Source organism: Myotis nattereri, assembly GCF_964212035.1.
Source record: "Myotis nattereri genome assembly, chromosome: 6".
NCBI classification, from domain to species: domain Eukaryota; kingdom Metazoa; phylum Chordata; class Mammalia; order Chiroptera; family Vespertilionidae; genus Myotis; species Myotis nattereri.
In genome coordinates this window covers 88,017,359-88,031,980 of record NC_138081.1, presented here as the reverse complement: position 1 = coordinate 88,031,980, position 14,622 = coordinate 88,017,359, and the positions used below count along the sequence as shown (strand labels likewise).

General features: G+C 35.3%; 1 protein-coding gene across 1 annotated transcript in view; it reads right to left on the bottom strand.

Annotated features, from left to right (window-relative positions):
* The window catches only part of CEP85L (centrosomal protein 85L), an 85,458-nt gene that overhangs the window by 24,502 nt on the left and 46,334 nt on the right, over positions 1-14,622 (bottom strand). Inside the window, exons 4-5 of the mRNA XM_081094582.1 lie at positions 3,274-3,395; positions 1,252-1,369 (exon numbers count right to left, since the gene is read on the bottom strand). Coding sequence (XP_080950708.1) covers positions 1,252-1,369; positions 3,274-3,395 — 240 coding nt within the window. The remainder of the gene's footprint in view (positions 1-1,251; positions 1,370-3,273; positions 3,396-14,622) is intronic.

Sequence of the window (14,622 nt, the reverse complement as noted above, 5' to 3'; positions counted from 1 at the left end):
TGTTTTATTTAACCTAGAATATACAGAATATTAAAGGTATTATTTTCTTCGTTTAATGTGTTATGGAATTAGGATGAACAAACTATGAACCCCAAAATGTACATATGCAAAATGCTGTGCATTAAAATTAATGTTGTTCATAGATTCAAGGTAAAAATCCCTTTGCTAAAGAAATGTTTTATCATCATATTTGTTGTTTCTTCTAACCCCTTCCATTTAATTAGCTCTCTAGATCTATCTAGTTAATACTTCAGGTATCTCCCTTTTATTAACTATCCTAATCATTTAAAATCAAATTTCTTAACAATATTTTAATTATCCACATAATTTAAAATCCTTGTAATAGTTTTAGTAATCTAGCCCCTTTTCCATATCCTTGCTATTTCTATCTGTCCTGGCTGACTGGCTTTGAGAGCCCTCTACTGGCCTGATGCTATGTCAGAAAGGATTTTATTCAGCTTTCGCATACACATTATATTTTACATACCATTGGTAATATAATAATTGTATCATTCAAGTAAAGCCTTTATTCAAAATAATAAAATTACAAGGACAAACTGCACAGTTCTATTACAATACGGTTATCAGAAATAAACCCTCACATATACAGTGAAATGATTTTTGACAAGATGCCAAGACCAGTCAACGGGGAAGAGATAGTCTTTTCAACAAATGGTTCTGGGAAAACTGGATTGTCCACATGCAAAAAATGAAATTGGATCCTTATCTAACATAATATATAAAAAATAACTCAAAATATATCAAAGATCTAAATGTCAGACCTAAAATTGCAGAAAAGCTTAATGTCATTGGATTTGGCAATGATTTATTGAATATGACACCAAAGACAGAGGCAAAAAAAAAAAAAAAGTAGGTAAAGTGAACTTCATAAAAATTAAAATATTTTGTACATGAAAAGACACTATCAACAGACTAAAAAGGCAACTCAGAATGAAAAAATGTTTGCAAATTGCATATCTGATAAAGGATTAATGTCCAGAGTACATAGAGAACATCTAAAACTGAACATCAAAAAACAAACAACTAAATTAAAAAATGGACAGAGGTCTTGAACAGACATTTCTCCAAAGAAAATACAGGCATACCTCATTTTATCGTGCTTGTCATTATTACTTGGCAGTTACTGCATTTTTTACAAATGAAAGTTTGTGGCAACCCTGCATCGAGCAAGTCTAAGTATAAAATTAATATGCCTTTTTAATAAAACTATAAAATCCTCTGTAATCTTACCTGCAAACTAGACAAATAAGAATCCCCACAATTTACATAGTGTCCTAACATGGCATGTTGTGCCCGTAATTCATTATCCCTTATCCGCTCGTGTAGGTGGGTAATTTGTTGCTTCTGCCTGCAAAACATAAATTGAAGTCAGAGTATAAAAAATGTTTTTAAAAAGTACAGCATAGGAAATACAGTCAATTATATTGCAATATGTATGATGCCAGATGGGTACTAGACTTATCGGGGTGATCATTTTGTAAAGTATATAAATGTCTAATCACTATGTTATACACCTCAAACTAATACGATACTGTCAACTGTAATCCTATATAATAAAAGGCTAATGTGCAAATCAACTGAACAGCGAACGACTGGTTACTATGATGCACACTGGCCACTAGGGGGCAAACACTCACACAGGAGCTGCCCCCTGGTGGTCAGTGTGCTCCCACAGGGGGAGCACTGCTCATCCAGAAGCCCTGCCATACGCAGTGGTGGTGGTAGGAGCCTGTTTCGCCTCCATAGCAGTGCTAAGGATGTCCAACTGCTGGCTTAGGCCCATTCCCCATCAGTTGGACATCCCCCAAAGGCTCCTGGACTGTGAGAGGGTGCAAGCAGGGCTGAGGGACCCTCCTACCCCTGAGTGCATGAATCTTGTGCACTGGGCCTCTAGTTGTAAAATAAATTTTTTAAAAAATTAAAGTATTGCCGAAACCGGTTTGGCTCAGTGGATAGAGCGTCGGCCTGCGGATTGAAAGGTCCCAGGTTCGATTCCGGTCAAGGGCATGTACCTGGGTTGCGGGCACATCCCCAGTGGGAGATGTGCAGGAGGCAGCTGATCGATGTTTCTCTCTCATCGATGTTTCTGGCTCTCTATCTCTCTCCCTTCCTCTCTGTAAAAAATCAATAAAATATATTAAAAAATAAATAAATAAATAAAAATAAAAATAAAAATAAAAAATTAAAGTATTAATTTCAGGATTGTACAATGCACTAAATTGTAAGTGTTCAAAATATATACAAGCTGTGACTACTCATATATAAAATTCACTTGTATTAGAAATATCAAATAATTTTAAAGCTTTTTCATAAAATCAATTAAAACTATCTTTTAGAATCTTCATTATCAAGCATTAAGCATATACTATATGTCAGGCTCTGTTCAAGAGAAAATAGTAGAAAATAAGAAAGTCCCGATGTCTACGCTCTAGTTCATACTCTAGTAGGTCTTTAATTCCTAAGTAAAATCTTTTGAAATTTCAACTCTAAAGTATATTTAAAAGTTTGAATTAGTGTTTAATTTTAAAGCTAAAATGTTTGCTACTTTATCCCATATAAGCATATGAAAATAAGTGTAACTAGCACTGATTAAACACCTCCTCAAACTATTTCCCAACCACCATGATACTGAGCATGTTTAATTATCTCAAAAGTATGCATAAATGACAAAGAACCAATACATATCGCAGATAATTAAATAATATTAGATTTATTGCTCAAAATAATCAGAAAACTATTAAATATATCAGAATTATTTTTCATAGCTTTGGTACTCAAACATACAAAATTTTTGGAATATACCCCCATATCCAAAATTCTTATCTGTAAGTCATCTAACTTTAAATATTCATGATTTTCATAGTTTCTGTGCCTTCATATCAAACATACATTAAAGGAAATAATATTAAAGTAGCTTTCCAATTTGATATTTCCTAAGTCTGAAATGCAAACATTTACTTGCAGCTTTGATAGCTCATTAACATTGCAGCTAACTTGCAACATGTACAAAGAAGATGAGTTTCCAAATAACTGGGAGTATGGTAGAAGACAGACAGACAGACAGACTGACCCACCAACAAACCCTTAGTTCTGTGTGTGGTTCTTAAAAGGACTGAGATTGGGGAAAGACAGACAATGTATTTGGTAAAGTTCTATTTTTTTAAAGTCTACATAGTGGATACAAAGGTATTTTTTTAAATCTACATTTCTGTATGCCTGAAATATTTAGTAATTAAAATAAAATAGACTCACCGATCAATTACAATTTCTTTCTGCCTTAGCAATCCTTCCTTTATTTTCAACACTGATTCCCACTTTGTGAAATCCTGATAGCCAGAAGGTGAATAACTTTGACGAGATGATCCAGCCAAAACCTGCACAAACATGTTTATACTGTTAGTATTCTAAACGTGTCTAAAGGAAATATTTATATAGCATCTAGTATTTTCCCAATGATTTTCATTAAAAAAGGGAGAACACCACCTTTGAAAAAATTTTAAAGACTATCTGAAATCATACTTGTGAACACAACACAACTTGAAAACCATCAAGGAAGTTCCAAAGTAAATGTACAAGTCTAAGAAAGAACTAGTGACAATGGAACAGTTAATCTGGCTTACTGTATTACTATATATAAAATCTTGTTCTCATTATCTTGTGGAAGCTTTCTGGAAAAGAGATTCATCATTTCCTAAAAAAGGAGTGCAGTAAAAGAATATACAAGGGCTAGACTAGACAAGCAATACCAGAAGGGTTTCCAAAAGGAAGTAAAAACAGTGTCTGTAGCATTCAGATTTCAAATTGTCATTCATCACATCATCACTTAATTACATTAAAATTTCAAAAGCTAAAATGTTTGCACAAAGTAGTAAATATATCCATAGAAAATATATCCATAGACAATATAACTATTAGGCAGATAATCTAGGTGTCTACTGGCCGCTAGTATAAATATCATTTAGAAAAAAAAATATTCTTAGAATTTAAGAAAAACTTGAGATATTTAAAACATATCAATGACTATAAAAACCAGTATGACAGATATCCTCAAACTTCTACTGCTGAAACAAAAATTTAATACTGGTGTATTGGGTTGAACTGTGTCCCGTCAAAAGGATATGTTGAAGTGCTTAACCCCCAAACATCTCAGAAAGAGGGTTTTTGCAGATATGGTCAAGTTAGCATGAAGTCATCAGGGTGGGCCCTAACCAAGCATAACTAATGTTCCATGAGAAAGGGAGAGCTGAACACAGACATGCACATGCAGAGGGGAGACATTTTCACCATGCGAAGATGAAAGCAGAGATTGAAGTGATATGAGCCAAGGAAAACAAAAGATTGCCAGGAAAGTACTAGAAACATGGCCTGGAACGGATTCTTCCTTCACAGCCCTCAGAAGGAACCAACCCTGCTGACACCATAATGTGGGACTGCAAACCTCTAGAACTGTGAGAAGGTCAATTTCTGTTGTTTAAGTTACCTGGTTTGTGTTCTTTGTTATGGCAACTCCAGGAAACTAATACATTGGTAAATCAAATAGGAACATAAATTCCTTGTCAAGCTAAATGATGCTATATAAACATCACAAAGCAACTTTAAAAGAGTTCAAATGTGCAACGATATTTTTATCCTTTGTTTTTCCAAAGATGATACTGACAAGAGCTAGTTCTGAATAAACCACTAATTGTGTGACATCAACGAGTCATAGATTAACCCTTCAAGTTAAGATGATTGCCAAGTATATCGGACGGGATGCTTCGGGCAGAAAGACAGGGCAAGGTGAACAGACTAAGAGAAGAAACTAGGTTATAACAGAGTACCTGACTGTCAGGTGGGCAGATATCTGGAGTGTGACACAAAGTGCTACAGGGGCAGGTTAATCAGATACCCTATCTCTGCATTTCATTCTTTCCCTTGCCTAACATACAACTCAGGTTTATATTCAGCTAGTATACACCAATACAGACATGTTAGTTGTTACAATACTAAGTTACTTTCACTGTGGTTGGTAACTAGCTACTGCCCAAACCCTCTGAATGTCCTCTCCACTCCCCAGGCCACTGCCTAGGACCTTCCATCGTACAAAAAATAGTTACCTCTTGGCACATAAAAAAGGGCCTCTCAAGATCCTGTTCATTCATAAATGGCATCCTTTCTGTTTGATTGATTCCTGCACTAGTCAGTCCCCCAAATCTGCCAGCTCAACACTCCTACCAACATATATTTAGTTGGAAGAGCTAGTATTCATACCCAGGCAGCCCAACAAAAGAGCACCAAATTGCTTCTACTATGGTCTAATTAACTAAGAAGGTCTTGCAAATTTTATCACAAGGGCTAGAAAAAACAACAACCTGAAACTAACTGCTCTTAGAAAATAAGAGAAGATTCGGCACCATAAACAAATATTGTTGACATTAAGAGAAAGTCTCTACTTATTTCAACTCCATGTTACTTAATGACTATCAATTTATTAGGCAAACCATTTTATAAAGTTTACTTTGTCAAATGTAGCTCAAACAGAAATTAAAACAATAAAAGCTAAGCAAAACAAAAGACCATATCAATAATTCCAAAACTCAACATAAAATCTGGAAATTACCAGAATGATTTGGTGAAACATCTGTGCTATAGCTTATCATACTAAATATATAATTTATTTGGTGACTAACAATAACTATATTTTATTTATATACTGAGTTAGATATTAATATACTTTTACCAGTTGACAAATATATTAAATATTGGTTTTATACATTGTTATCACACCTAACAAAAAACATATAAGGTAGCTTAAAGATCTATGGTCTCTTCTTCCAAAGATCTAAAAATGGCTCCTCCATTTCTCATCATCACACGTCAGGAAAGACCTATACCATAATATTTGAAGCTATGTTGCCTTATAATCTTGTGCCAATTTGAGTAAGACAAGTGCCTAGGCAACAGACGATGAACGTCTCAAGAAGACATTATTCTATTCTTTATAAGTAATCTCAAAAAATTTCCCATGCTAACAACTTCCTAAGGAGAAGCCTTTTCTTGATTTGGCATCAAGAAAGAGAGGGAGTAAACAGAAGGAAAAAATAGGTCTGCAAGAGAAAAGCAAATGACAATACTACTTGGTTTAATACTACTTGGTTTGAACCACTGGCAGAATAGACCACTACATAAAGGGCTTGCCAAATACAATACTAAATAGAATGGAGCTCTTATTACACTTAAGGCTAATACAGTTAGGCATTTCGCATGTAGACATTAGATCTCAACAAAAACAAAATATATAATTACCACACAGAATACCTATACTTTATTTTTCTTTACACTTTATTTTTCTCTCTAAAGTAGAACTGAGGGGAAATGAAGACCCTGTCTGCTAGGGGAGAATATTTAAGTACTCAAAGGTACACTACTTATGACACAATGTTAGTTTCATCTTTTCATCACTTTAGTGCTATTCTACACATGCCAATAACTGAGATCAACGACCAGATGAAGTAAATACTGTATGTGCCATATTTTGGTATGTCGAAATATGACTGTGGGATTTCAGGGCATGCCGCTCCAAAATGTGCTGTTTTGACATTATTCTGAGCTGCAAGCACTGAAAAAAAACATTCAGGGAGAGGCTTTTCTGAACTCCATTCATCTGCCTGAAGATCCTCCAAAAGGAACCTAATTGTCTTTTTGAGTCCCTCCTTTTCCCTGGGTATCTTCCATGTGTACCTGAGAGATATATACATATTAACAAATTGATTTTTCTCTTGTTAACCATCTTTTATTACAGGGGTCGCAGCTAAGAACTAACTCAGAAGGGTAGAAATAAAATTATTTTTTTTCCCTTATAACAACCTACAATTGGTTTTAAAGATTGTCGATACTCTAGGACAGGGGTGGGGAATGTCCGGCCCACAGGCCATATATAAGGCCCACAAAATCATTTGGTCTGGTTCTGACAAGGCATTTGGTCTGGCTCTGGTCAAATTAAATGACCAAATATAGCAGGCTAATTTTTAAGTTGATAATTTTGTATGGCCCACCAATGACGTTATAAATATTCAAATGGCCCTTGGCAGAAAGAAGGTTCCCCAGCCCTGCTCTAGGAGAATAAAGAGGCTTTCTGTTAGAGGACAGCCTTGCCAGTGTGGCTCAGTGGCTGAGCGTGACCTATGAACCAGGAGTCAAGGTGCAATTCCCAGTCAGGCACATGCCCGAGTTATGGGCTCTATACCCAGTAGGGAGGCTCCCTCTCATCATTGATATTCCTATGTCTCTCTTCCTCTCTAAAATCAATAAAATATACATATTTTTTAAAAGATAGGGACAGCCCTGGTCAGTTTGGCTCAGTGGATAGAGCGTCGGCCTGTGGACTCAAGGGCCCCAGGTTTGATTCCGGTCAAGGGCATGTACCTTGGTTGCGGGCACATCCCCAGTGGGGAGTGTGCAGGAGGCGGCTGGTGGATGTTTCTCTCTCATCAATGTTTCTAACTCTCTATCCCTCTCCCTTCCTCTCTGTAAAAAATAAATAAAATACATTTTTTTTAAAAAAAAAGATAGGGACAATCCTGCTTCAAAATATGAAAAAATAGAAAAGTAGTTTATATTCAAATACCCTTTCCTCCTGTGACCCATTAGTAACACATTTTTATCCTGAGTAGTAAGAAAACAAATAAGAATTTCTATTCAATAAAATTATAACTTTCAGGAGAGGCATACCATTTTGTGGCAGTTATATATTGGTAGTAAAATATTCCAGAATGCATAGGTATTGCTTTGATAGAAGCCGAATAAGACATTGAAGAGATATTTGAATATTTCTAGAAAAAAACGCTTTAAAATTCACATATCAATAAAGTAGAAAATTACTATTATGCTGCTGTTCTTAGAATTTCAAGCAGTTAGTCATATTTCTACTTGACTGTTGCCAATATGAGTAATCAAGAAGAACATAATAGCTTAAACTGATGAATACCCAATTCATATTTATAGCTTTTAAATAACATAATTTCAACTGACATGAACATGAGATCTAAAAGATAATTACAAAGGAATGTAACTCTCATCATTGATATTTCTATCCCTGAAATAAAAAAATATATACATTTTTTAAAAAGATAGAGGACAATCCTTCCTAATATGAAAACTGTCTGAGCTAATTTAAAGTATGGAATAAAAAGGATGTCATCAAAGTAACAAACATCAAAATCTGTACAGGTGGAACTAGGGCACTTTTTACAAGTAAATATTTTTTTAAATATATTTTATTGATTTTTTACAGAGAGGAAGGGAGAGGGATAGAGAGTTAGAAACATCAATGAGAGAGAATCATCGATCAGCTGCCTCCTATACACCTCCTACTGGGGATGTGCCTGCAACCCAGGTACATGCCCTTGACCGGAATCGAACCCGGGACCCCTCAGTCCGCAGGTTGACGCTCTATCCACTGAGCAAAACCGGTCAGGGCACAAGTAAACATTTTTCATATATATTTGGTAGTTACCAAACTCGGACAGAAGAGAAGTCCTCATTTAGATGTTCTACCTAAAAATGCCTAAGATACAGTGTTCCAATGATAGTTTAGAGAATAGTAGTTTATCATCCAAGGAGGAATCATAACTCTCTGCATCTAGACGCAATCATCCAGATTCATAGGCCTATAATACACATACAATCTACCTGTTATTGTAAATAGCAATTTCCACGCTCATAACTGATTAGGGATAGTGGGCATCTACAACAACCCAAATACGTGCTACTTAGATGAGACCCAGTGATATGAAAAGTTGCCAAAATGTCACTTAATGGTCAAACATGCTTCTAAAATAAGCTGGCTTTTTGCAGCTGAAAATAGCTCCAAATTCCTTGGTCTCGTCCTGGACATACTGTTAAATTTAGATAATCTAGCGCTACCACACTTAGTTGGAATACAACCTCTGCGATTCTTCAAGTTTGTTATCTCGCCTTCATTTGCTTTTGTTCCTTAGCTCATTCACCACTCACAACATGTCAAATAGCACAGCAAATCTTCCTCTGTTTCCTGGAATAGTCTATCTGAAGAGATACCCTATTAAGAGCTTTTTGGTAAAATAATCATAATGCTTCCCCCCAAAATAAATTCATAAAGCTCAAAAATAAAAATGAACTATAAATTACATAGAATTTAAAGAGCTTTTATTCAGCAAGAAAAGGGAAAACATGGATTATATGATTACTAAAAGAACTGTGCATTAAAATAAAATCTGTACCTTACTATATTACTAAGAGAGCGGTACAATAAAAATCTCTATATTAACTAAGTCCATGTAATTATTTATGAAGTATATTACTACACATTTTCTAACAAAATAAAAAAAAACATATAAAAAATATTCAATCTGTAACTTCTTCCTTAGAGTGACCTATTAAAGACCCAAGTCCACATCTTAACACTTGAAATTTAAATTATAGAAGGAACTGAGCTGTTAATGATATTATTTCTTTGTTTTGTCTTTATTCCTAACTCTATGCTATCTTCAATGGTAAAAGACCCTAGAAACAAATGATAAAAAAAAACTAATGAGAGGAGTGTATATCTCTTTTTCTATGTCATAAAAATACATGTGCATAAAAATAGAGAACCCAGAGGTATTACTGATTTCCACTGTGCTAAACAGCTAATTACTATTAAACCCTTTATTTCCAGGAAGGAACATGTCCCCTCTCAAAAATCAATTTGTTTAATGTCCAATATGTGTTTGTATTACCATGGTGTGTTTTTTTGTCAACAAAGGAAAGATCCATGCACAACACACAATCTTATTACAGTCACAATGCAAAAGTGAAGGGGGAAAATAGTATATCCAAGACTGAGGAGCAAGTCAAATTCAAGATTATAAAATCAGAACAAGTTGATTGCTGTTCAATTTAACATCCCTTTATATATTTTTCTAAAATGTTTAAGAACCAGAGATGTTAGTGATTTGAGCCTAGTTTATTACTTGGCCCAGAGCACACAACAAAAACAAGCTGATTAACTATAATCCCTCAAGTATATTTCTCAGCCTTCAAAAAAAAAAAAAATCTAAAAATATTTCCAACAGCACAGGAAGGTACTGTAATTAGAGTATTATGATAGTAATCAGGACAGTGTTTCCTTTTCCAGTTTAGTCTGTATCATGGTAAACCAGGCCGTAATCTTTTATAACCCCTGGGACTCAGCACAGAACCCAACAATCTTTGCTAAATATTGAGCAATCTAAAAATTATCTACAAAAGGCTGCCATCTTCCAAGTTATCATTACTTAAAATCTCTATTATCATTTTTAGAGCAATGATGTATTAACACAAATATATACACTTTAAAGATACAGTTTAAAGAACAGTCCACAAACTTAACATCTGAATAAAAATCATGTTTTCCACCCTTGATCTAGCTTCATTTCTCTCAGACCCAGCAACTTTCTGAGTAATCTACATAATTAATTTAATTTTAGCTTGCATTTTAGAGAAAAATGTGAGATAGTCATTGGTGGCCATACTGGGTTCTATTTTGGAGGTGTGAAGTCTCCAGCACTTTCTGATTCTCTCACATACATTACACAGATTTTTAATTATCCAAATTTTGAATTATTTTAAATATGTATTTTATTGATTTTTTACAGAGAGGAAGGGAGAGGGATAGAGAGCTAGAATCATCGATGAGAGAAAAACATCAATCAGCTGCCTCCTGCACACCTCCTGCTGGGGATGTGCCCACAACCTAGGTACATGCCCTTGACCAGAATCGAACCTGGGACCTTTCAGTCCGCAGGCCAACGCTCCATCCACTAAGCCAAACCGGCTAGGGCCAAATTTTGAATTTTTAGATATTTTATTTTCTCAGGTTAGATTTTTAAATGTTAATATATTAATGCTGGAATCAAAAATAAACTCTTCAGATATCATGGCCCCAACTAAACAATAAACCTATAAAAATGAATACATTAACAGAGAAGCCTAATAAACAACTCTGCCAAATCATCTCTGGAAACTGACGCAGGGCTGGTCCTGGAACCCACTTACCACCCACCTTTGACCAACTCAAGGGCAAATGGAAACAGCAGATGATATGTTCACATCCTTTGGCTGTGTTTATAAACTTTTAATTCAGAGATGGTTAAAGATAAAGCCCAGATGTCCTGAGATATATTAAAACAATGTACAACTCTCAGTATATTTCTGATAAAAAGTTACAATGTCTCCACATCAAGAAATTAAACTTAATATTTTTCACTAAGACACTTTACATCTCTTGCTTGATAAGGTAAACATGAGTTCCACATATCAAAATCCATTTTACATAACCTTCTCAAACAATGCATCTATACTGAAAAACCAAGGTTCTGTTGCAATTGTGTTCTAGAAACCTAACGAGGACTGACAGTGTAACTGAAGGACAAAGGCTATTATCTTTCAGATGGTCCCACCTGAGGCAATCAAGGACTGAAATGTTAAAATCAAAGTCTTTATATAAAAGCTCAGACCTAAATCAAGGTAAGGGTAACTCCCCCATCCTTAGAGCAGGAGCACAGTTAAAAAGGCCACCTGACCTAAACCCACAGTGTGACTCCTTCAGTGGGCAGGGTGATTCAGTCATATCACTCTGCATGTTGACCAGTTTCAGTCTAATCCTCACCCAAAAAAAATTCTATTCATAGATAATTTTATCAAAGAAGTTTATTGATATAAAAGGAACTGCTGTCACCTAACTACCAAAACTTTCAAAAATTACTAAATTGGAATTCAAATACAAATCAAATTCATTTAAGAGCTGGATCATCCTTGAATAAACTGACATTTAGTTATAACAAGCTTATAGAGTCAAGACTAAAAAAGACAAAGGAAGGTCAAATTTATTTACACAGATGTTCATCGAGGGTTATTTATATATGTTTTATAATGGCAAAAGTTATAAATCACCAAATATCAAATAAGAAACTAGTTCAATATATTATGGCACATTGATATGAGGTAAAAACAACACTCATTTAATATATAATCACATAAAAATGCCCAAAATATAAATACGTTTAGAGAATGTGTGCTTATGGTTTGGCCTTCCTTCACTCTTCGCTCCTTTTTTTGTTTTTTGTTTTTGCCTTCCTTCATTTTTATCCTCCAAATATATTTAAACCTTTTTAAATGACAAGAAAAAAGTTACTTTCCCAGTTATTCTACTCTAATCCCTAATCTCCCATCCTCTTCCTCCTCCACTACAATAAGCTTAAAATGGAAGATTTTATCATTGTCCCTAACACTTACTTCTGCAGGACCACTCATTCACTACCAACCATGCAATCTTCCCTGACTCTCCCTTTATTCACTCTTCCAATCACTCATTTAATCAGTATTTAAGAATTATTATGAGCCAGGCTCTGTACTAGGTAATACTATTCAGAATAAATAGCAGTATAAATATGAGTTATTGGATCAGCTCTCAAAGAGCCTGCAGTCTAGGCACATATACTTATAAATGCAATAAAGAGAGACATGAGAACAGAGGTACATGCAAAATTGTTTGACAGAAGGCAGGGAGGGCTGCACAGCAGATATAAATTGAAACAGCACTTGATGGGCAGAAAGGTTGGTAAGAAGGACATTCCTACAAAAAAGTAGCGAGGCTTAAAATAGAACAATAGCCTGTTCCGAGAGTCGCTGGCAGCTGCACAGGGCCAGAGCACACAATACAAAGGAATGTGATAAGAGATGAAGCTAGAAAGACAGGGCCTAAAAAAGCAAACTAAGAGGTCCGGATTTGAGCCTGCGTGAGAAGTCAGTCCTCCTCTTTCAAATAAGGGCTGCCCCACACAGCTACAGAAATACGCTCTCACACAGGAATTCTCAACTTTTCACGCCATGGACTTTTCTGGAAGACTGCTAAAGCCTACTGATTTGTTCTTAAGATGTTTTATATACATAAAATACATAGGATTCCAAATAATGTTTATAGACATTCCATTGTAAAGGCAGAGAAATATAAGTGTGGGCTATGCATAATGACTTTCTTCTGTGGATACAGTAAGGAGGGTCAGGGAGTAACCTTACAATGTAGAAATCTGACAGACATTACAGCTCAGCCGGGTGATCAAGGTTTAACAATAACAGTGGTAAATCATGTTGACAGCATGTACACTTGATTTGTGATGAAAATGGCACTTTCCCTCTATGGGCTTCCTCTCAAAAACACGTTAACCAGTCTCACCATGAGGAAAACATCACACAGATTCCAACTGGGGAACATTCTACAGAATATCTGACCAGCTCTCTTCAGAATGTTTGGGGTCATCAAAAAAGGAAAGTCTGAGAAACTGTCACCACTAAATGTAATCTGGTATCCTGGATAGGATGCTGGAAAGGGAAAAGACACTACAGAAAACTGAGGAAATCTGAATAAAGTAGGGGTATTCGCTAAACTAATCTGTCTCGGTGCAACTCTTATGACAAAGGTGCCATACTAATACAGAACATTAACAACAGGGGAAATGGTGTGTGTACACAGAAACCCTCTGGACTATATTTGCATTAATTCTGTAAATTTAGAATTGTTCTAAAAAAATTAAATGCCCCCTGAAGAAGGGGAGGAGGTTAGGAAGCCGTACCTTGTCATGCACCATCAATACAGTTCACTGTACCCAGCTTGGAAAAAAAAAAAAAAAGCATAGCACTAGAAAGAAAATGAATTATCCTAAAATAATTCTTTTTAAAAAACAAATCTGTGATGTAATACTTGAGCTTCTTTAATACATTAAATTACAATATTTATAGGCAGGTCTAATTATGGTAATTTCAAAGTAGTGAGGAATAAAACAGTATTTTAAGCTCTGAAATTTTCTGAGATTTCTATCATGACATCAAGTGTATTAACATTTCTGCAGTTTGTGGTCTACAGTCAAAACTTAAGAAGGGCTACATCTCATGTAGAGTTTAGTAAAAAATAAACATGTAATCTTTCCTATCCAAGTTAAAGACCATTGAACTCTATCCACGGACTGTAGGTTAATTAAGGATCATCTTCTAAAGAAAAAGAGAAAGTAAGTACTAACACTAAATGGACACTGTGTTGCAGAATCTCTGTCACTACACATACTTCATCTCATTAAACCCTCACCACAAACCCATTCCACAGACAAGGCAGCAAAGGGAAGCTGCATATGGTCATGTGACCACAAGTGGATTCGAATTATATAGTGACTCCAAATTAATGCTCTGACAGAGCACCTCCAAAAACAGTTTCCAGGCCCTCGTTGTGGAAGTTTTGAAGAACACTCTACTGATTATACTGTAGCTCACCAATGCTCCTATTTATTAAACAACTTTCTGCTTAGGCTGCATCAGGCTAAAACCAAAATGTAACACTTCCGAGAGCTCCCTTTGGACTAATAATAATTAGGAGAAGCAGCTAATCAAAAGGAAATGGGTAAACAGAAACCTCCCACTTTTATACAAATCTGAAAGGTAAATTTCTGCGTCTATTCACCAACTCGGACACACACCGTTAACATCCTTCTAAGGTGGGTGTGTATGCATGTGAGTCACACCTATGTATGCTTCTAAAGCAAATACAGTAACATGTGAGATATTCATGGCATA